Here is a 21886-nt window from a genome sequence, read left to right as displayed (position 1 = left end):
AGATAGAACAAAGGGGTCAACAAGCTCTATCAAAATCTACCTCATGTTTTGAGGTATTGCCCTTGAAATTATGATTTTAACTTTTGTGTCAGTTCTTGGCTTTTTTTTTCGAAATTTTAACAGTTAGGTTACAAGTGCAAATATCTAATATGAACATTATCAGATTATTGTGTTTTATCTTAATCTATTTTATTATTTGAATATCAAGGTTACATGTATGTTATAAAGGTTTGAAAATATATAGCTTGTTTCGACATGATTTTCCGTATCAGAGACATATAATGTCAGACTCTCTGGTCGTATCAAACATGATATAATTTACCATTTTCTTAAGAAGAAAGTCGTTTCGTTTTAGCTCACCTGGCCAAAAGGACCTTCTGAGCCTTTGCCATCATTTTGACTCTTTTGTCTTCCTAAATCTTATCCTCTGAAACTACTATTAGGATTGTTTTTTTTTTCATCTTTTGGATGTCTACTATGACGTTTGTGATGTTCAGATTGTTCAAACAATATGACCACCAAGGCTTAAAATAGAACAAAGGGTTCAACAAGCTCTATACAAAACTACCTCCTCTTTTAATTTATTTCCCCTGAAATTATGATTTTAACTTTTGTGTCAGTTCTTGGCTTTTTTTGTAGAAAACTTTTAGAGTTAGGTTAAAAGTGTAAATTGAAAAAAAAGAAAATCAAGATGGCAAATTATATCTACCAGAAAAATTCCAGAAAAGTTTGACCAATTTTCACAGTTTTTTGGCTGTTATCTTTAAAAAAATAAAACATGAGATACACATGTAGGTAAAACGGGTAAATCTGCTGTGGAGTAGTCCCTAAAATATTGGTTTTAACTGTTTTTTTTATGCATTTTATTTAAAGTTGAAATTGTACAAGAATCAAGAATACAAAAAAAAAATAATATGTGCAATTAAAGGTTCTCATTTACAAACTGGCACATTTCTTTTGATGAGCGAAACAGGCTCAGGCCAGTCTCTTATTTTACCAGTATAATAAAGATGTTAAATCCTTGAATAAAGTAATGAAGTCGGCGGATGTCCAAGTGGTTTTCTTAAGCTCTCTAATAAACCTTTCCAGAATAGTTCTGTCCCTACACCGGATTGGTACCTTAAGTAAGGCGTACTATCTAGTACTATACGTAACTGACTAGTCATGTGTTTTGAGTCAATGGTTTCTAGTATAACATCTTTTCCTTGTCGTCGGCGTGTCTATTGTACATTATCTACCTCCCACTGACACCATTCACTTTGTGCGAAATTGTTCTATACAATAACTTAAACTTTCCGAGACTTTTTAAAGGAAATTGTCAACATTTGATGTGATAAAATCACCTACTATGGAATTTCTATGGTGAATGCAGAGTTGCAATCCTTCTTCACTTCAAGCTTGTTCAAGAGACTGTTGTGAACCCATTTTCTATCGTTATCGCAGTACACAACTAAAGCGTGATATTCGTAATCCTCTTCACTTTCAAGAGGGATATATCCATGTTTCCGATTTTGATATACGCGAAGTAGATATATATAGTTCTTAATATTGCCCTGACACTTTACAGCAATGGAACAAACAACGAGGAACAATAGAACAACAATCCCCATGACAATTACCATGGTATATAAAGGATTCCATGGATTGCACATTTTTTCAGTTTATAATCTCTTAATAATACTCCATTCATATTCTTAGGATGTCTACACTTGTATCCATTGGGATACTCCTTTAAAATCGAATGATTCTTTTGTTTCCAGTTTATGAACCACATTTGGTCGCAAATACATGAAAAAGGATTACAAGCTAGATTTAAAGATTCTAATCTTGATTAAAGGTCCTCTAAGAAGCTGGTTTCATTGATGATAGATATATGGTTGTGTCTTAAACTCAGATGTTTCTAAGATGTCATATTACGAATATACGATAACTGTTGTTCTAATTATTTATTCCATTTTCATTCGAATGTAATTTCTAAAACAAATTTCATTTTTGTAAACACATTTGTAGGCAGATTTGGTATCTTAGTTGACGTGAGATACAATTTCTTTAACTTTCTCAGTGGCCTAAAAATGGCTCGGAAGGTTGTATGATCAGATTGCATATAGTTGTCCGTGAGGTTCAAGTTCATTAGTTTTGGACAAAAAGCAACAATTTTGTTTGCGTTGTATCTATCATTTTTATCAAAACGATATTTGATCCCTTTAAAGTCAAGGTCTCTAACGAAGAACTATTGAAAGCATTTTGTGTAATAGGTCTTAAAGGGTTACCGATGCTATGTAAATGTAACTTTTGTAGCGATGGTAAACATGCAAACACATTATCTTAAAGTTTGCCAATGTTCATCCAATTATAACGTTGAAAGTCTTGGTAACCAGCGGAATGATTTAGGTATAAGAAAACCAATATTGTTATAACTTAACGTTATAGTATCTAAGTGAGGAAAGTAACTAGTGACGTTTCTTCCACAAAATGTTGGAACTTTTGGAAGCAAATTTGAACTCATATCTAATTGAATTAATGAAGTTAATCTAGTTAAAGAAACATGACTAATTATGTTATTGGTAAGATATATTGCTAGTAATCTGGTCATGGTTTTTAATATCGTAAAGTTAACATATGAAAAGCTGTTACCTTTCAAAGATAAATACTTAATATTGCTAACATGATAATTGTTGAACATATCTCTGGGAAGGGATTTCCAAAAACCTTAAAATTCAAGCCCAAATCAAACATTTTCAACCTCGATAAACTCTGAAAAGACAATTTTAGGGAAGCAACATTCAAACGATGTTCAGATGATACAATAAGCGAATCAAGAAAAGTCAAATTAAGAAATGCATCTTTATCAATACTGAATAAAAGATTACCAGTAACGTTAATTCTCTCCAATTGAAGAAAAGTTAGATTAAACAATCTAAATTTGTCTATAACACTGATACTTGTATTCGTAAATGTAATTGAGCGAACGTATTTCGGAAGTCTTGGAATGTATTGTAAAGATCGCCCGGAACACACAGCTCTTCCTTTCGAATACTTTTGACAAAGACAAAAACGGCTTAATACATATTACTTGAGCAATGGAAGGATCGGCAAATGCAAACTCTATGGCAAGAAGACATGCAGTGCAGATAACACATCCTCTGCGAGAAATCATGACCTGCAGAAAAAACAATCGTTGGAATTAACAAGACTTTATGCATTTTAGGTCAATACAAAAACAAACAGAATGGTTTTATTGTTGAGTTCTAGTCGACGTATTGTGGCAGTACATTTGAAATATAATATTTTAAATAGTTACGAAATAATTGCTTCATGTCATGCTGTATGCTCATTTAACCCTAGGTAGGCATTACATTTGTCAATATCCTATATACTGAGCGTTAGAAAAATACTGGCAAATATAATGCCTTCCTATGTTAAAATGAGCATAAAATGAATCGAAAGAGTTATATTGATATTAATAGGAAAATTTGAGTATTCGTTCGAAGCTACCCGCAAGTCTTGTTTGAAATGAATGCAATTTGATTCGATTTGATTATAAAGGCAAAATTGCTTCAAGACAAATATTCCAAGATGAACAGTTCGTAAATGCGATGGAATTACATAAAGAGCAACTCTTAGTGAAATCTATATTTTAATCTTCGGCGTCGTTCGAACTTCACAACAGATATTTCAAATTCAATCAGTGTGACATCAAGCATGAGTTTCCCATGTTTTTTAAATGACTTTAGAACATGGCTTTGTTTACAAAGGGAAAGAATTATAGATAAAAAACGTTTGTTATCTCTCTATTATTATTCTCATCCTTCCTTGAATACTTGATTATATACTTTATTTCTTTTTAAAGGAAAATGACGGCATCGATAATATAATGTCGAAAAAGCGTCTGCGATTCCCCTCTATTACTGAACGTATTGGTGTTATAGATAGAAAGCTGATACAACATCATTGGATTCATTCTGAAATTCTTCAAAAAAGTGTAAATTGACGTATTCTCTAATTAAACGTTTTGAAAATTGATGTATAAAACATTCTATCTTCTACATCAAGAGCTTTCAAGACTGAATAAAAAGTTCAATACGTTTTGTGTTTTTACCAGATATAAATACACTACAATAAGATGAAAACAAGTATTCTCATGGTTACTGCGTCTCAACAATTTTAATATGCATTTAGTTAATATCTTATAACTGATAATTCTATGTAACTTATGATGCTGACCAACTGACCAACACACAATATAATCTGCTAAATAATATCAGATTCTATCATATTTTGTGAAGTCATAAAGAATATAGAACAAGCAATGTACAAAATTCTAAGGTTTATCAAAACAATCAATGTCCAACTTACTTACAGTACACATTAGTAGTAAATCAAATACATAATAAAATATTAAGATATGATTTCCTCTTTATCAGGAAAAGCATATTCAAAAGAAAAGGTCCAGGAGGTGAAATTCTCCATTTACTAGGGTGTCATTTGAAAGAAGTTGAACATGTTTTTAAACTGCATATGATGTAAAGGAGAAGGTTCAATTAATGGTCAAATTGACCCTAAATTCAGTTGTATTTCAAAGTTCCTCCTAATCACAAAAAATTTGAATATAGTCTAATTTTTTTAAATTGTTTACTCTAAACGCCTTGAAATGATAGTAAAAAGTACAAATTACGCGATATCTTGTCATTTTGACTCATACATGTTTTAAAATAACTAATATAGAGCTCTACCATTGCCCCCACAAATATATAAACAGGAAATTTTTTTTTTAAGGTAACTATCTGTTTGATGTCCAGACAAAAAAAAGATTACTAGCTACTAGGCTGATATAGTATAAAAACAAAAAATAGACATATTTTTTAAAAGATACTTACTCTATTCGAAGCATGTTATTTGAAAAAGGAGAAACGAAAAAATACCAAAGGGACATTCAAACTCATAAGTCGAAAACAAACTGACAACGTCATGGAAAACAACTCAAAAATACCCCAAAAACTGAGCAACATTAACTCCACCAAAACCCAGAATTTCAAGTGCTCCCGGGCTCCACATGTGGCACCCGTCTAGTTATTTATGTAAGTACAAACCCGATGTGAAGTCTAACTCGGTAGGTAACATTTGAGGAAAAGAGGACGCTAATGTGGTGACGACCATTTGAACACATCCGTCGTCCTCTGTATATCTTTTTGAATGAATGATTTCAACTTCACCACTTGGAATCTTTTCATGGGAGCAGCAACTCTCCATCAAGGAAATCATGATAGGAAATGCAAGCACTCGAATATCGCATCATCTGGGAGAAATATACCCCATCTGTAGGCGCTGCTGGAATGTTGCTACATAGACATGGTCACAATTGGGAAGCTGCAATCATCTCTTTTATCGTAAAGTTTTTTTATCAACCGACTGTCATTGTCAATTTCTGGATGCAAGTCAAGATATAAAGTATACTTAACTGTATCTGCTTTAAATTATGTAGTTAGAGGACATCATCTTTATAGCGGAAAGTGTAGTTAAAAAGGATAATGCAGGCTTCTTTTAATTCTTCATAAGAAGCTCCTTAATAAAGTCAGCCTCATCTGAGTAAAAGAGAGACAAAAGATACTAAATGAACATTCAAACTCATAAGTCAAAAATACCAAGTCTGCATGCATAGGAGTACAGTTGCTTCTCATGAGAATATCGATTGTTTGTTGAAAAAACGTAATAAATATGTTGTCAATCAAGATATCACACATCTTGATAATGTCTGTTTCACAGATTTTTTTGGTTTGAATCAGAGTGCCGTTTTACAAATTTCAATTTATCCCTTCCTGCATCAAAATACTTATATATCTATGTTTGCTATTCTTTTTCATGAAACAAAGCAGGACACATTATTTCAATTTGTCATTAAGTTTTGAATCGGGATTGTTTGTGTAAATGGTAGAAAAGTCAAATGTTTTAATACTGTTGTAAGAGGCAAGATGGCATGTTCTCTAACAAATCTTTGGAATATTTTAGTATCCATTTCTGATTCACGCGGTCCCCTAGAGTATGTAGGTAGTTTCTCAATAATTTTAAAGCTCGGCATTAATTGCTGGTAAAATTGCTGGTAAAAAGTAAGAAAGAAGTTTCGTGGATCACTTTAAAGACCCAGAAATATAAAGTTGTTTGTTAAGACACTTATGTAATCTAGGTATCAAATACAGTGAAGGAGAATCCAGTTGTTTATCTTTGATTGAAAATCCAAAGGAACATAGAACAGACCTATGCTTATCAGTATTTTCTCCTCGGTATTAAGGTGTCGTTGGCGTGTATAAGTTGAGTTTCCAAGTCAATTGTCAATACCGAATTCCTTTATCAACCTTTATTATGTAATGTGATTTACACATACTACCGATGCTGTTTGGGGCTTTATCTGCGGGACAATAACATATTTGTCAAGGAGGCAGGACAGGTGATTTGCAACAGTTTGGTCTTTAAAGTTCTTAGCTTGTATATTAATAGACCCCTATTGTTTTTTAATCCTGATGTGTATCAACAATCTCACAGCCATAACCCATTCGGAAAGAATATCTACGTCTTTTTTTTCGCGTGGCAAAACCCTTAATTGAACCCATCAGAACTTTGAAGTTGTGTTTCCATTTGATGGATTTAGGCTCACGATATTTTGGGCTTTTATATAACACACTTAGCAGAGAAAGACAATGACCAGTTCCCGAATAATAACGAGGCAAGCTGGATTATATATGATTGGTAAACTATCATAGGTGTAATCAGGAGGTAAAAACTTGGAAGTTGTCAATATTGAGATCCACTCACGTGTTTGTAATTGATAATTCTAGTTGTAATTGGTTTGGTAAAGGAGGGTTTGGATGGGGGTCCTTCATTTCTGTATTCTTAAATGGTTAGCCATTTTCCTATAATCTTTATACTTTTTGCACATTATTCTCTATTCTTTATATTTTAGCACCTCATTATTCCATATTCTTTATATTTTTTGCACCTCATTATTCTCTATTCTTTATATTTTAGTACCTCATTATTCTCTATTATAAATTTTTTGGTTCATGTTTGTCTCTTCTTTATATTTTTTACCCATTTTTTTTTCTATTTTGTAAACCACCATTCATGCCCTCTTATAGGTATAAGAATTGATAGGTACAAACTTATATTCAAAGCAGGGAGGTTATTCCGAGTAAATGATCCCAGATCGATGGCATCGAAACCATTTGTTAGAACGGATCTTTCCTTTTCATTTTTTCCAATGCGAAGTGATCTGAAAAGTCTTTGACTGCCAATATTCGAGATGATAGCTGTAAATTTGTATTGGTTTGCATGGGGTTTATAACAGTGGTTTCAAAACATCAGTTGTACAGAAAATGAAGTTTCGATATGGATAGTTAATAAAGTATCGTGCAAATGTGGTGATTATGAAACGGAGTTTGTATAAATGGTAGAAAGTCTTTAATAATGACATCATGAAGGTGAACCACGAACGATCTTCGTCAAGGATCAGAGTTTAAAATATTCCTCACGTTCCCCTGGCAACAGGAATGGCTAGATATAATACATTAACCATCAATTTGGTTTGTATCAAAGAAACTCTAAATAAAGTAAATCGTTGTGTTAAAACTAGAAAAACAGACAACTTCATTTAAAAAATCAAAAAAAAAAAAAAATCAAAATCAAAATGTTAACGATATATTCCGAGTACCTTCTGAGAGTCGTTTTCATAATTTAATTTAACACGACAAATTGTTAAACTTTAGCCACTTTCACCCCCATTTAATACATGTGAGTATACGTTCTAGCCCTGGTCGGGGAGGGAGTTAAGAATCGGATCTACTCTAGCATTATTATGTTGATTTTCTAGGCACTTTGTGAATATATATGTATATATACAAGTCTAAATTGAAAACAACGTTCAAACCTATGATTGCGTTGGATAAAAACCGCAATTTTTATACGTGTGCATTTAAAACAAATTTCTTGGTAGAGGGGTCTAAATACAGCACAAACAACATTTTCCAACATATATATATATTTGTGAAACTACCCTTTTACAACGGGCTACTGACACCTAAAAATATTTTATTTTATTTGATTTTCATCAAAATACCATTTCTAAGTAAAATTTTCAAAATATCTTTATAAGCATGTTTTAAAAATACATACCAACTACTTATTGGAGTTTCATGACTATGTAAAGGAGTTAGAAAAGCTATAATTTTTTTAATAGGAGGTGTATAAGGGGGAAGGTTGGAAAGGGGGGGGGGGGTTCAATATACCATTGCAAGGGGGGGGGGGGGGGGGTCAAAATACCATGGCTAAGAAAAATTTTCCAAACATCCCTATAAGCATGTTTTTAATACATACCAAATACTTATTAGAGTATAATAACCATGTAAAGGAGTAAGAAAAGCTATATTTCTTTTTTAAATTAGAGGTCTATAGTAGGGGGTTCAATATATCATGACAGGGGGCAAAATACAATGGCTTAGTAAAATTTACTGAGCCATGGTATTTTAATCCCCTTCTATGGTATGTTAACCCCCCTGTACACCTCCAAAGTAAAAAATAGCAATAATACGCCAATTAGAAGTTGGTATGTATTTAACATGCTGGAAAAGATGTTTGGAAAATTTTACTTAGCCATGGTATTTTGACCCCCCTTGGTATATTGAAACCCCTACTATACACCTCCTATTTCAAAAAATCTTGCTATTCTAACTCCTTTACATAGTAATAATACTCCAATATGTAGTTGATATGTATTTCACATGATGGAAAAGATGTTTGGAAAATTTTACTTAGCCATGGTATTTTGACTCCCCTGCCATGGTATAATGAACCACCTCATATACACCTCCAATTACAAATAAAAAATCATAGCCAACATATTGTACATTAGATAATCTGAAATACTTTTTATCTAAAACAGGGTGGTTCAATTTTCCATGGTGTGGTTCGAAATACCATATGGGAAAAATGACCCCGGGGTCAAAATACCATGCGGTATTATGACCCTGGGGTCAATTTTCGATATTGTATTTTGACCCCGGGTTCAGTTTTCAGGGGGTTCAAAATGCCATATGACGCCGGCTTATAGTTTATATTCACTGAGCCGAAGGCGAAGGAGATATAAACCCTAAGCCAGGAATGTCACATTATATACCCTGTCTGAAACCTGAATTACACATATATTACGGATTACCCCTGCCTTAATGTTTTTTTTCCAGTATAAGATATTTGTTAAACATTCATCATGCAATATACATATTTTCCGCATAGGTGAAGGATTTTGTAATTTTTACGAATAATTCTATCGTGTATGCAATAATTTGTAATAATACTTTAAGACATTAATTAAGTATTTGATGTGTTAATCACGTGATTTTGAATGAAAAACATATTATTGACGGATACACGTCATTAGTTTCCCTCTGTGAGCCTCTGACGCTCTGTAAGCGTTCTGTATCTATAGCTTAAGACTACGTTGAGTTTAACGTTCGTTTTGATGACGTTGTTGAGGTTCTAGTTAGGGTTAGAAACGTCGTATATATCCCGGCAGTTTCTGGAATATATTCTGATATATCTGTGTTGTTATCCAATCAAGAAAACTCTACACATTTGTAATCCATAATATTATATATGTATATAGATATAAAATTAAATTCACATGCACAGAATTATATATATTTATGAAAAAAAACAAGAGTAAGTGAGTTAAAATATCGGCAATTTTTGTATTTTATTTGTATTTACCTTTTGCGCAAGTTTATGAACATTTACTAATATATCTGTGCTTTTATTTTCGAAATGAATAATATGCTTCCCGTCAAAAAGAGACAAACCATGGTAACAAAAATAAAAAAACAAAAAAAAAAACAAAAAAAAACAACAACAACAAAAAACGAGGGAATTGCTAAAAAGGAGCGAGACCGACTGTAATATTTATCAGAAATGTCTTTATCTTTTACCGTCTTGCAACTTTAACGCCAAAACAAAAATAACAGTCAGTTATTATTCTAGTTTGAAATTGCCAAAAAAATGCTAGTTAAGTTTAATACTTGCTGTTTTCTGTATTCAATGGATTACATATACCGCTTCAGTGATGACATTTTCTTCCTTCTTTATTTTGAAACCACTTGAAGTATACTTTACAACGGAAAACCTAAATCAAGGTTGATTACTTGAGTTGTATTATTTATTTGAAACATTGATTTATGATACAAATTATCAATGGCTTACCTTTTATTTTAGTTTTCAAAGATGACACTATGATAAAATGTTCATTTAGTAACAAACAAACAAGCAAGTCATATCATTGTACTTATCTTTTTCATTTAAAAAGATGAAGACATAAATCAGCTTAAAATGAAGTTGATCGTAATGCATACTAAAGGTTGATTAATAATGTCAAAGTTCTTTCACGAAAATAGTAAGTTAAATAGAAAAATACTAGTGTCGAATAGGACCACGTTAAAGCTAAGATACAATCTTGTTTATAAAAAGATAAAAAAAAAACTTGAATGAATAACAGAAAGATAAAAGAATGAAATTTCATGAATCAAAAATATTAAGAAATTAGCCTGATTAGTTGACACATGGTTGAGGTGCTGTTCAAAACGTCTGGGAGTAAATTCTACAATGGAAATTGTCAATCATTTGGTAGGTGACAAAGATAACCATTCTAGTCTGTTAACTTTACTATAAAAAAATCATATGATCCTTCAAGTTTAACAACAACAGAAAATAATATACTTTATACAGACTCTCGTTTCATATATGACTTTACGAAACTAAACTGCTTGAACAACTATATGTGCGATAATGTGAGATACAATTTTGGCCAGTTTCTGATTGTTTTGTGTTCAAACAATAGTTATGACATACAGCACTCTAATTTTGCAAAACTGGTTTACACATAACAAATTTTGTCCGTGTACCAATTATACTTATCTGGACTTTGTGTTGTTTGTTGATTTCCTTTTTTGTTTAAATGTCTGTTTTTCTTCGGAGTTGGGTGTTGGTGATTGGTGGCCGGTTTTGCTGTCCAATGTTGTTTATTCCTGTCATCCTTCAAGTTTAATCCATATATTATTGTATTGTTTTTAAGAAATAATACCTATAGTTATATGGCCAGCCGTATTTATATTTATTCAGGTTATAAATATCTTTTAACGAATATACGATATCTTATTAACCTTATTTTTATGAGATATCTTATCTATTTTGAAGTTTATAAGATGTCTTATAACTTTATACAATATTTTATTAACCTTATAAGATATATTTTAAATTAAATTAGAGATCAGGGATACTCAAAAACTGGAAAAAGGAACACTAGATTCAATATGTGAAAAAATCAACAAATTATCACAATCGAAAAGTACTTGATAAACCCGGACTTAGTTTCCTTTTCTACTTAAATTACAAGCATATAATTATATGTTTTTCAAGGACAGATACAATAAGCATGAGAAAAGTGTCGAAAAGACACAAAACGATAGATTGAGCATCACAAAACCAACATTCCAAAGTAAACTCAGTTACTCCGAAAGTTACCTTTCATATCTTTACGGATGACATATGGTGATAAGAATTCATACTATGAGGAGATGATGAATAAATTCTTGTCTTAAAAAGAGAGGCAAAAGATACCAAAGTGACATTCAAACTCATAAGTCGAAAATAAACTGACAACGCCATAAGTAAAAAAGAAAAAAGACCAACAAACAGAACAACAGAACACTAAACACAACGTAGAAAACTAAAGACTGAGCAACACGAACCCTAAAAGACAGTATTTAACAAATACAAAAAGTCAGTTCATAACTGAGTTTGCAAACACTAAACAGAGCCGAATTCGAAATGCAAATACAAATAGTGTTCATAATAATGAAAGACAACAAAATCGAATGACATTGAAAAAGAATATTAAACGAAGACACATTGACTTAAAACTCGTGAGCCCTGGAAGGGTTTTCAATTGCTGCTATACTAATGGTATCTTTATGTCGTTAATGACAAATACAAACAATTCCGTTGATGAATCGCAGTCAGAGATATTATAAATAAGGAACAGAGGACATGGCTGTGAATACGATAAATTTCCGCAGAAATGTTCAAACTAATGATGGCGTCCTAAATGTATACTAAGAGATGACATAAACTTAACATTAATAAGAGCCTTTGATTACTTCAGTATGTTGATTATAAGATACAACCTTTTATCAAAGAAAAAAACCTCGCCAGAAACGAAATCGATAGAAAATCGTACCAACTGGGATATGTTTACTTTTATTGCAAATACTAATACCACTATAGGAAAATTAAAGTTATCTCTTGTTTTGGAGTGTTATATTTAATCGTATTATTTATTTTAGTTGAAAGCAAGGTATGTATCGGTATCCTTTATGTCAAGTTCAACACTCTATTATTATTTTTTTTTATCTCAATGCAAGCAAAATATATTCTGATACGTCATGCTACCCATGTTAAAATCTCCAGGACACTTACTTTTTAAGGTCCCTTTTGTTTTGGTTATACGGCTGCTAACGTTGCTACGTATTTATAAATTGTAAAATCATCGTAAAGCTACCAACAGGATGAACACTAACTAACTATAGCAAATGAACAAAAGACAGCAACATAATTTGAAAAGTAGGATCAACATGTGCTTGCTACTACAAGAAGATATGTAAAGTAACCACATGTCAGTCGCTACAGAAAACAGTGCATTATTTACAACTCCCCTAGATTTTGTCAATTTAAAGCTTAACATATTATTTAACATGTGTATTTTTGGCGACTGTATGTTGACCACTAGATATCTTTAATTCTTTTTGTATTGTTGAATTGCTGTCTCATTGACATTTATTATCCTTTTATTCAAATCAAAGTTCCGTAAGTTCTAACAAAGGAATGGTTGATTAGTGTATGCAATTATATAGAGAGATTCGGATCTGATTAGCTGCATGGAAACAGTTCCAAACAGCGATTTAAACAAGGAATCTCAGCTAGCCGATAACTCTTTGAGCATCTATGAAACAACCTATTGCGTGTGAAAATCAACTTATTATCGGATGATACTAGAGGGAGCTGGTAATTAAATCCACAGTTTTATAACACAGATCATTTTTATATATTTTCATTATCTTGTTTCCATCGATAAGAGTCAGTAATCACGGTCTTGAACAATACCAACTAAGCCTTTGAAATTTAGTAAATACTTTTTTTTTAAACAAAAGCTCTTTTGAAACATATTTTCAATCAAGAAAAAAATAAACAAAAGATTCTCCAAGGTTCTTATGTTTTACCAGAAAAATGATATGAAAGATTCAAAATAGCAATGCGAATAATTTTTCGTTATGTCAATATTTTTTGCATAATTCATTTGAACCATTGGCCCTCAGTATGACATACAATATAACGAATTTGATTGTGTGTATTATAGTAGATTTCCAATTAAGAAAATATACCCCCTCAACTAGGTCTTCATACAGTGATACTCCCTGCGACTTTGTCTTCATGCAGTTATACCCCTTCGACTTGATATTCAGTGATATAATTTTTTTCGTGTGACAATGTACAATATTACCCTTAACTAACGATTGAATGTATATATGTGTATCAAATTCTCCCCTTTTACCCAATCTTTATTTTTTTTTGTTCTATTGTTTGTCTCTTTATCATTTCTAGATGTGTTCCATTTGGTTCTGCACTTTTTGTTGGTTATTAGTTTGTTCTCCTATTTGCATTCTTTCAAAGATTTTTTTATTTTGATATATGGACTTAATAAGCATCATCTGCCATAGAACAGGGACGCAAACAAAAATCAACAAGATGCATTTTAATCGGAGAACTGTTTTTCTTTTTTTTATTAATTATCTAATTTCAACATTATTAGATCATTGTGCTTAATCAGAATTCTTTAAACATTTCGATTTATTTGAACATCAAAGTTATGTTATAAAGGTTGAAAATAAATATTGTTTCGACATTGTTTGCTGAATCAAACATGATATAATTTACCATTTCCTTAAGGACCTTTGTGAGCTTTACAGTCGCCCGTAAATCTTTTCTTAAAAGATCCTATCCTCTTATTAAACTGCACTATGGATTGAACCGGAATTTGTCTGTTTCATCTATAGAATGTCTACCATGAAGTTTGTGATTTTCATGTTGTTCAAACAAAATGACCACCGTGACTAAACATTTAACAAACTGCTGTTTAGATCGAATATCTCGAAAACAACAGTGATTAAGACAAAACCTAACAAGGTGAAAATGATAAGTACAACAAGCTCTATCTACTCTGTAAATTGTAGAAAAATCGGCTTCCTGTTTTGATTTATTGTCACTGAAAGGTTGAATTTTAACGTTTATGGCAGTTCTTGGCTTTTTTTTTCGAAAACTTTCGGAGCAAGGTTAAAAGTGTTAAGGTAGATAGGGTGTCTTCCTCCATCTTGGATTTTGTAATACCTGAAAACAATCGGTCTAGATCTTTAATAGAATGTGCAAATTTTGAGAGTAGTAGGTAATTCATGTGTAAGAATTTTCATTTCAATATAGAAAATGACATGTTTTATCATATTTATGGTTGTATTTTACAAAAAACAGAAAACTTTTGTTTGATTCAATTTTTTCCAACTTTGCCACATAAGGGGAGGCAACTCAAATGTAAGGGCAGATAATTCAGATAAAGGTACTTTTACAATAGAATGTGTTAGAAATTTACCTATTTTATTATGTAGCAAGAAAACGGGTCCTATGACCCCATTTTTTCTTTTTCTTATCTGAAAGCATACTATTAAAGCTATCTTCTCATATTTTATCTCAAAATTCTATGGTGTAGTTTTCGTTTTATGGCAGAAAATTGGGTTTTCCATGCATAATCTATACAAAATCTGTTAATTTTCAACAACCTGTAGCGTGAAAATAAGCCCCGTGACCCATTCTTTTTATCATTTTTTTTTAAAAAGCTTGATATAAACTACATTTTGGCAAATTATTAAAAAATTCTATGGATTATAATTTAGACACCCCATCTACCTTAATAGCAAAACGTATCAACAAGGTACATTCTAACTTCCTGAAAAATATTCAGATAAGTCTGTAGTCTCCATATGGAGTAATAAATACCCCATAATGTAAGTTTTAAACAATGTTCACAGTGTTTTGGCTGTTACCTCTAAAGCTGCCTCCTGTTTTGAGTTTTTGCCCCTGACATATTGTTTTTTTAACTGTTATTGCATTTCTTGTTCTTTTTTTTTTTGAAAACTTTAGGAACTAGTTTAAAAGTGTTAATTGCAAAAATCATCTTCATAAAAAGATCTATCCACTCTTAAAATTTCAGAAAATCTTGAAATCTGCTTTTGAATTGTGCCTGAAATATCGATTTTAACTTGATATCTTTTGCCGTTTTTGGCTGTTATCTCAATAACTAAAACCCTCAAAAAGCTAGGTTTTAATTTAAAATGAAATAATAACGAGGAATACAAAACAATACCTAGTATGTGCAATCAAAGTTCCTCATTTGCAGACTGGCACATTTTCACCAGGTAAGCGATTCAGGCTCAGGTGAAACTCTTGTTTTACCAGTAAAGTTAGGATGTTAAATTTTTGAATATAGTAAGGAGGTCGGCGGATGTCCAAGTGGTTTTCTTAAACTCTCTAATAAAACTTTCCAGAATAGTTCTGTACCTACACCGGAACGGTACCTTAAGGAGGGTGTGCTATCTAGTAATGTACGTAACTGACTAGTCATGTGTTTTGAGTCAATGGTTTCTAGTATGATAGGAACAATGACTTCTTTCCCTTGCCGTCGGCGTCTCTCTTGTACAACATCTACCTCCCACTGACACCATTCACTTTGTGCGAAATTGTTCGATACGATAACTAAAACTTTCCATGACTTTTTAAGGAAATTGTCAACATTTACAGTAATAGAATCTCCTACTATGAAATTTCTATGGTGAATACAAAGTTGTAATCCCTCTTCATTTTCAAGCTTGTTTAAGAGATCGTTGTGAACCCATTTTCGATCATTATCGCAGTACACAACAAACGCGTGATATTCATAATCCTCTTCACTGTCAAGAGGGATATATCCCTGTTTCCGGTTGTGATATACACGTAGTAAATATATATAGTTCTTAATATTGCCCTGACACTTTGCAGCGATAGAACCAATAGCCAGGATCAATAGAACAACAATTCCCATGACAATTGCCATGGTATATAAAGGATTCCATGGATTGCACATTTTATCTGTAGGTTTATAATCGTTTAATAATAATCCATTCATACTATTGGGATGTCTACATTTGTACCCAATTGGATACTCAATCAAAATTGAACCATTCTTTTGTATCCAGTTTTTAAACCACATTTGGTCACAAATACACGAAAAAGGATTACGAGCTAGATTTAAAGATTTTAGTCTAGACAAAAGCTCGTCCGGAAAGGTTGTTTCATTGATGACTGATATATGATTGTGCCTTAAACTCAGATATTTTAGATGTGTCATATTACCAAAGATACGGTAACTGTCGTTCCAACCATTTATTCCATTGTCATCCAAATTTAATTTCTGAAGCAACTTCATATTTGTGAACACATTTCTAGGCAGATTTAGTATTTTAGTTGATGTGAGATATAATTTATTTAGTTTTTTCAGTGGCCTAAAAATCGTTTGGAAGGTTGAATCATCAAATGGCATATAGTTCTCTGTGAGATGCAAGATCTTTAGATTTGGACAAGAAGCAAAAATTTTGTTTGCATCGTATCTGTGCTTTATATCAAAATGAAAATGTGATGCCTTTAAATTCAAGGTCTCTAAGGAAGAACTATTGAATGCATTTTGTGTAATAGACCTTAAAGGGTTACCGATGCCTAGCAAATGTAACGTTCTAAGCGATGGTAAAGAGGAAAAAATATTATCTTGAAGTTTGCCAATGTTTGTATAATCCAAGTATATCGTTGAAAGTCGTGGTAAACAACGGAATGATTTGGGTCCAAGAAATCCAATATTGTTACGACTTAAAATTATAGTATCTAAGTTAGGAAAATAACTAGTGTCATTTCTTCCACAAAATGTTGGAACTCTTGGAAGCAGATTTGAACTCATATCTAGTTTAATTAATGAAGTTAACCTAGTTAAAGAAACACGACTTATTGAGTTATTGGCAAGAGATATTTCTCGTAAACTAGTGATGGTTTTGAATGTCGTAAAGTTAACATATGTAAAGCTATTACCTTGCAAATTTAAATGCTTAACATTGCTTACATGATAATTGTTGAACATATCTCTCGGAAGGGATTTCCAAAAATTAAAATTAAAGCCCAATTCAAACATCTTTAACTTTGGAAAACTCTGAAAAGACAATTTAAGGGAAGTAATATTCAAATGAGGTTCAGATGATACAATAAGCGAATCAAGAAAGGTCAAATTTAGAAACGTGTCCTTGTCAATACTGCGTAAAACATTACCAGTAAAGTTTATTTTCTCTATTTGATGAAAAGTTAAATTGAACAATCCACATTTGTCTATAAATCGTATACTTGTATTCGTGAATGTAACTGAGCGAACATATTTCGGAAGTCTTGGAATGTAATGTAAAGATCGTCCGGAACACACGGCTTTCCCATTCACCTTCTTTTGACATTGGCAAAACGGCTTAAGACATTCTACTGGAGCACTAGACAGATTTGCAAATTCAAACTTGATGACTAAAAGACATAAAGTGATGACACATCTTCTCTGAGAAATCATGACCTGCAGAAAAAATAACACACCAATGACGTTGGAAATGTAATAACAACCATGTATACAGTATATTCATCTTGGGCCAACACGAACATAGTATTAGTTTTATTTTTTTTTAATTTCTAGTCGACGCATTGTGGCAGTACATTTGTAACATAATATGTTTGTAATACATAACTAAGGATTAACTTGTTCATGTTATGCTCTATTCTCATCTGAACATGGATTTGAAATATATCTGTCAACATCCGTGTTGTCAATTATAATATCTAATGTTAAAATGAGCAAAAGCATACAATGTAAAATGAAAGCAGCCAACACGTTTGACGTTATTCGACGTTAATACTTATAATAGATTAGATACACAATAATAAGATATAAACATGTATGATCATGGTAAATTTTAATCTGCGTTCTGTTAATACCCTATAAATGATTAATTTATATTTTCTTCCATTTTCCATCATAAAAAAATGCACTTTAATGTTGGACAACGCATTTTTGATAAGAAAGTTTAAAAAAAAGAAGATATGGTATACGGAAGCGTATTAGAGCCATCTCATAATATTTTTTTTCAAATTTTTGACTTTAAACTTTGAATTATCAACATTAAAATGTGTAATTCCAACTTTTAACTTGGAAATTCCAACTTTAATCTTCAAATAATCAACTTTGATCTTGAAATTATCAACATTAAACTGGGAATTATCAATATTTGTCTGGACTTTCCTTTCTGCGAACAGTGCACTTCTGTTTGATGTACTTTATTGTACCCGTATTTATATAACATTCTCTAATATTTGGTACCTATATTTATGTAAATATATATAAAGAATGACCTTTACTTATATACAACTAGAACACACCCGCGGCAGCGCGGGTCAGTAACTGAATTATAGCCCCTTTTAAGCCTGAATTCTTAGTATTCGTATTGCCATCTGATAAAGTCATGCTGATTGTAAGGTGCACAGTTTTCTCTGTTTTCAAAATCGTTCTGTTTAGACCCATCCTGGTTTTCTTTACTACAACCGAGAATGCTTGTGCATACCATTGAGAGCGGACGTGAACATGTTTGCAGAGAGAATTCTTCAACATCTTTGAAATTGCTTTGTCAAATTTGTTCCAGAAATCTAAGTATGTCCTTACCGGTTTTCTGTTCGTTGCCATGGCGTGTCCCTCATTTTATATATAATTGTTTTAATTGCATTGTACTTATTGTCTTGAGGAAGGTTAACTTATTTGGGAATAAATTTGAAAGATGCACTTTAAAATGCATAGATCCAGGGACCTTGTATTTATGTAGATATAAAGTCCTTGATTGATTCAAATACCACAACTGGTCATTAATATAAGATTTCCAATGACATATTTATATAAGATATGTAGAACATACCCTGAATCAAAATAAAGTTATGAAAGAACAATGCATATCAATATAGAATGTCATTAAAAGTAGTGTCGTATCTGTATAAAATCTCGCAAAAATATACTGTTGGCAAATCCACGTATACCCATTAATAGAAAGTAACTTCTCCCTTCATTGATATCAGGCTTTGTGTGAAGGTATACACGACTTTAGATATACCTCGAAAGTTCAATGTTGATAACTCAAAAATTAATGTTAGAATTTCCAAGTTTGATGATGGAATTTCAAGACTAAAGTTGGAATTCCCAAGTTTAATGTTGAAATATCAAGATTAAAGTTGATAATTCCAAGATTAAAGTTGATAATTCTAAGATTCCAGTTGAAAATTCAAAAGATCAAAGTCGACAATTTGATGGCCCTAATACGCCTCCGTAATAGTATGATGCCAATGAGACAACTAACTGACCAGATACTAAATGACGTAGATGTAGATGACTATAGTAACTATAGGTTAAAGCACGGCCTCCAACAATAACCAAGCAAACACCGTATAGCAAGCTGTAAAAATTCACGAATGACAAACTTTGAAAACAAAACGGCCTGATTTATGAGAAAACAATTAATGAAAATTCGGAAACAACCAACGACAACCACTGAATCACAGGATCTTGACTAGGGACAAGCACACGAAAATGCCTGTCGGGGTCAAACATGTCAACCTTTCCCAAACTTGGAACACACGAACAAACGATACATCAAATCTGCACGAAGCACACAAAACAATCAACAAAGAATTAAAAGACACGATTCTAAAAGAACTCACTGTTACTGTACGCTTGTTCAATTAAAACAACAACATAAAAAGTATTGCCTACCAGGAATCAAATTCAACATAATATGGAGTAGATATTTAAAAATCTTCTGATGAAAAAAACATTCATAGAATTAATCGGTCAATTTTATCAGTTATAAATTAAAGTAGTTTATCAATATTTAAATCTCGTACTTCAATTTAAAAATGCAAATCTAGATTGAAAACAAAAAACTGAGGGAATCGCATTAACCCAAACAAAGGAGCGAAACGGCTGTAATATAAAACCGTAATGTCTCTATCGGTAAGATTTTGCAATCCGGCAAATGTACCGCAAAATAAAGTTTGAACTTACAAAAACTTAAGATAATAATGAATTCATAAAGAAAATTAAAACTATTAGGAAAAAAACCCAAACATACATACGAATATATCATGGATGCATGAACCATCAAATATTATTCTTGTTTTGAAATTGCGAAAAAAATCTAAGTAGGTTTATACTTACTTTTTTCTATTTCATTGGATTATGTATACCGCTTAAGAGATGACATTTCCTTCCTTGTTTATATTTGGAACCACGTACTGTATACTGAACACTATACAACGGAAAACCGAAGTCAAGGTTTATTGGGGTCCTAGATATATTCAAAATATGAATAGTTTACCTTTAATTTTAGTTCGTAGGACACGCTTTAATAAAAGGTTGATTTAGTAACAAACAAACAAGCAATACTATCATATAATTGTACTTATCTTTTTCATTTAAAAAGATGAAGACATAAATCAGCTTGAAATGAAGAAGATCTCAATCCATACCAAAGGTTGGGTTATTGTGTCAAAGTTCTTTAACGAAAATAGTAAGTTAAATAGAAAATACTTGTGTCGTTTAGGATCACGTTTACTTTAAGATACAATCTTGTTTATAAAAAGATAAAACAAAAGCCCCGAATGAATAACAAAAAGATAAAAGAATGCAATTTCATGAGGAAAAAACATTAAGAAGTTAGCCTGCTTAGTTGACACAAGGTTGAGGTGCTGTCCGAAAACATCGATTTGGGAGTAGATCGTACAATAAAAGTTGTTGATCCATTGACAGGTGACAAAGGTGACCATACTTGTCTTTTAACTTTACTATTAGAAAGTCGTATGATACTAACAAAAAAGATGAATATGCTTTATATACTTGAATGGCGAAGTTTTACTATACAACCCGTGTACAAATCATTTTTAAATCCTATACTTCATTAAAATGTTTAGAAAAGTACATCTATGATAATCACCTATTGTAATCATTGTCACATCGTACTCTAATCCGCAGACATCTTTTCCGTTTGCAGTAACCTTAACCATGACACCTTTCGTTAGCAATCCGGCAATCGCACTGCGCAAGTTCTAATAAAAAAAGCGATGATAGAGAAAGTAAATAATCGTGTAAGGGATAAAGTTTTAACAGATTCCGAAAGAAATCTTTGAAATACACCAGATCAATTAACAATTTTATGATAAACTTAGATAAACAAATTGGAACGCATGGAAAATATATAAAACCCAACTTACCATCGCTCTAACAGTTCTCTTATTTCTCACGTTCTCCGTGCACATATGACTTAATTTAGTATATATGCATGTATTGGTTCAATAACTCCCTTAACATTATAAAAACCAGACACTCGTTTCATATGGCTTTTAGAAATTAAAGTGCTTAACACCCAGTCTACCATAAAACCATGCAAACCAGTCCACAAGGGGGGTCATCAGATTTATATTTAAACATTGTGTGCTTAAACAACATTATGAATGAAGTCCATAAAACAAATATTTCAGCTGGTTCCCATGCCTTTCAGTTAGTAGATGCTGTAATGTACCGGGAACCAGTTTCCCCATGTTGGAGGTAGTATTTTTCTATGAAAATGACCAATTTCAACACCCTGAAACTTATGAATGC

At 31.9% G+C, this 21886-nt stretch overlaps 1 protein-coding gene across 2 annotated transcripts; it reads right to left on the bottom strand.

Moving 5' to 3' along the window:
- Nucleotides 1-846: 846 nt before the first annotated feature.
- On the bottom strand, nucleotides 847-21328 carry LOC127716240 (toll-like receptor 13). Of its 2 annotated transcripts, XM_052222366.1 has the most exons (4): nucleotides 21222-21328; nucleotides 20447-20631; nucleotides 15697-17770; nucleotides 847-1102 (listed from the first exon to the last, which is right to left on the bottom strand). In XM_052222366.1, the coding sequence occupies exons 3-4, from the start codon at nucleotides 17765-17767 to the stop codon at nucleotides 1014-1016; spliced, it is 2160 nt and encodes a 719-aa protein (XP_052078326.1). In that variant the 5' UTR covers nucleotides 17768-17770; nucleotides 20447-20631; nucleotides 21222-21328; the 3' UTR covers nucleotides 847-1013. The 2 variants fall into 2 exon arrangements, with proteins under 2 accessions (XP_052078326.1, XP_052078325.1); XM_052222365.1 differs by lacking the exons at nucleotides 847-1102; nucleotides 20447-20631; nucleotides 21222-21328 and adding an exon at nucleotides 20365-20400 and having other exon boundaries at nucleotides 15446-17770.
- Between the last annotated feature and the right edge of the window lie 558 nt (nucleotides 21329-21886).

Source organism: Mytilus californianus, unplaced genomic scaffold, assembly GCF_021869535.1.
Source record: "Mytilus californianus isolate M0D057914Y unplaced genomic scaffold, xbMytCali1.0.p SCAF_9, whole genome shotgun sequence".
NCBI lineage: Eukaryota > Metazoa > Mollusca > Bivalvia > Mytilida > Mytilidae > Mytilus > Mytilus californianus.
This window is presented reverse-complemented; position numbering and strand designations above follow the sequence as displayed.

Coding starts and splice junctions, on each gene's coding strand:
- LOC127716240 (XM_052222366.1), bottom strand. CDS start 17,767: ATGATTTCTCAGAGAAGATGTGTCATCACTTTATGTCTTTTAGTCATC. Junction 1,103..15,696: donor AAGGTACCGTTCCGGTGTAG/GTACAGAACTAT, acceptor AATCCGGTGTAG/GGACAGAACTATTCTGGAAA.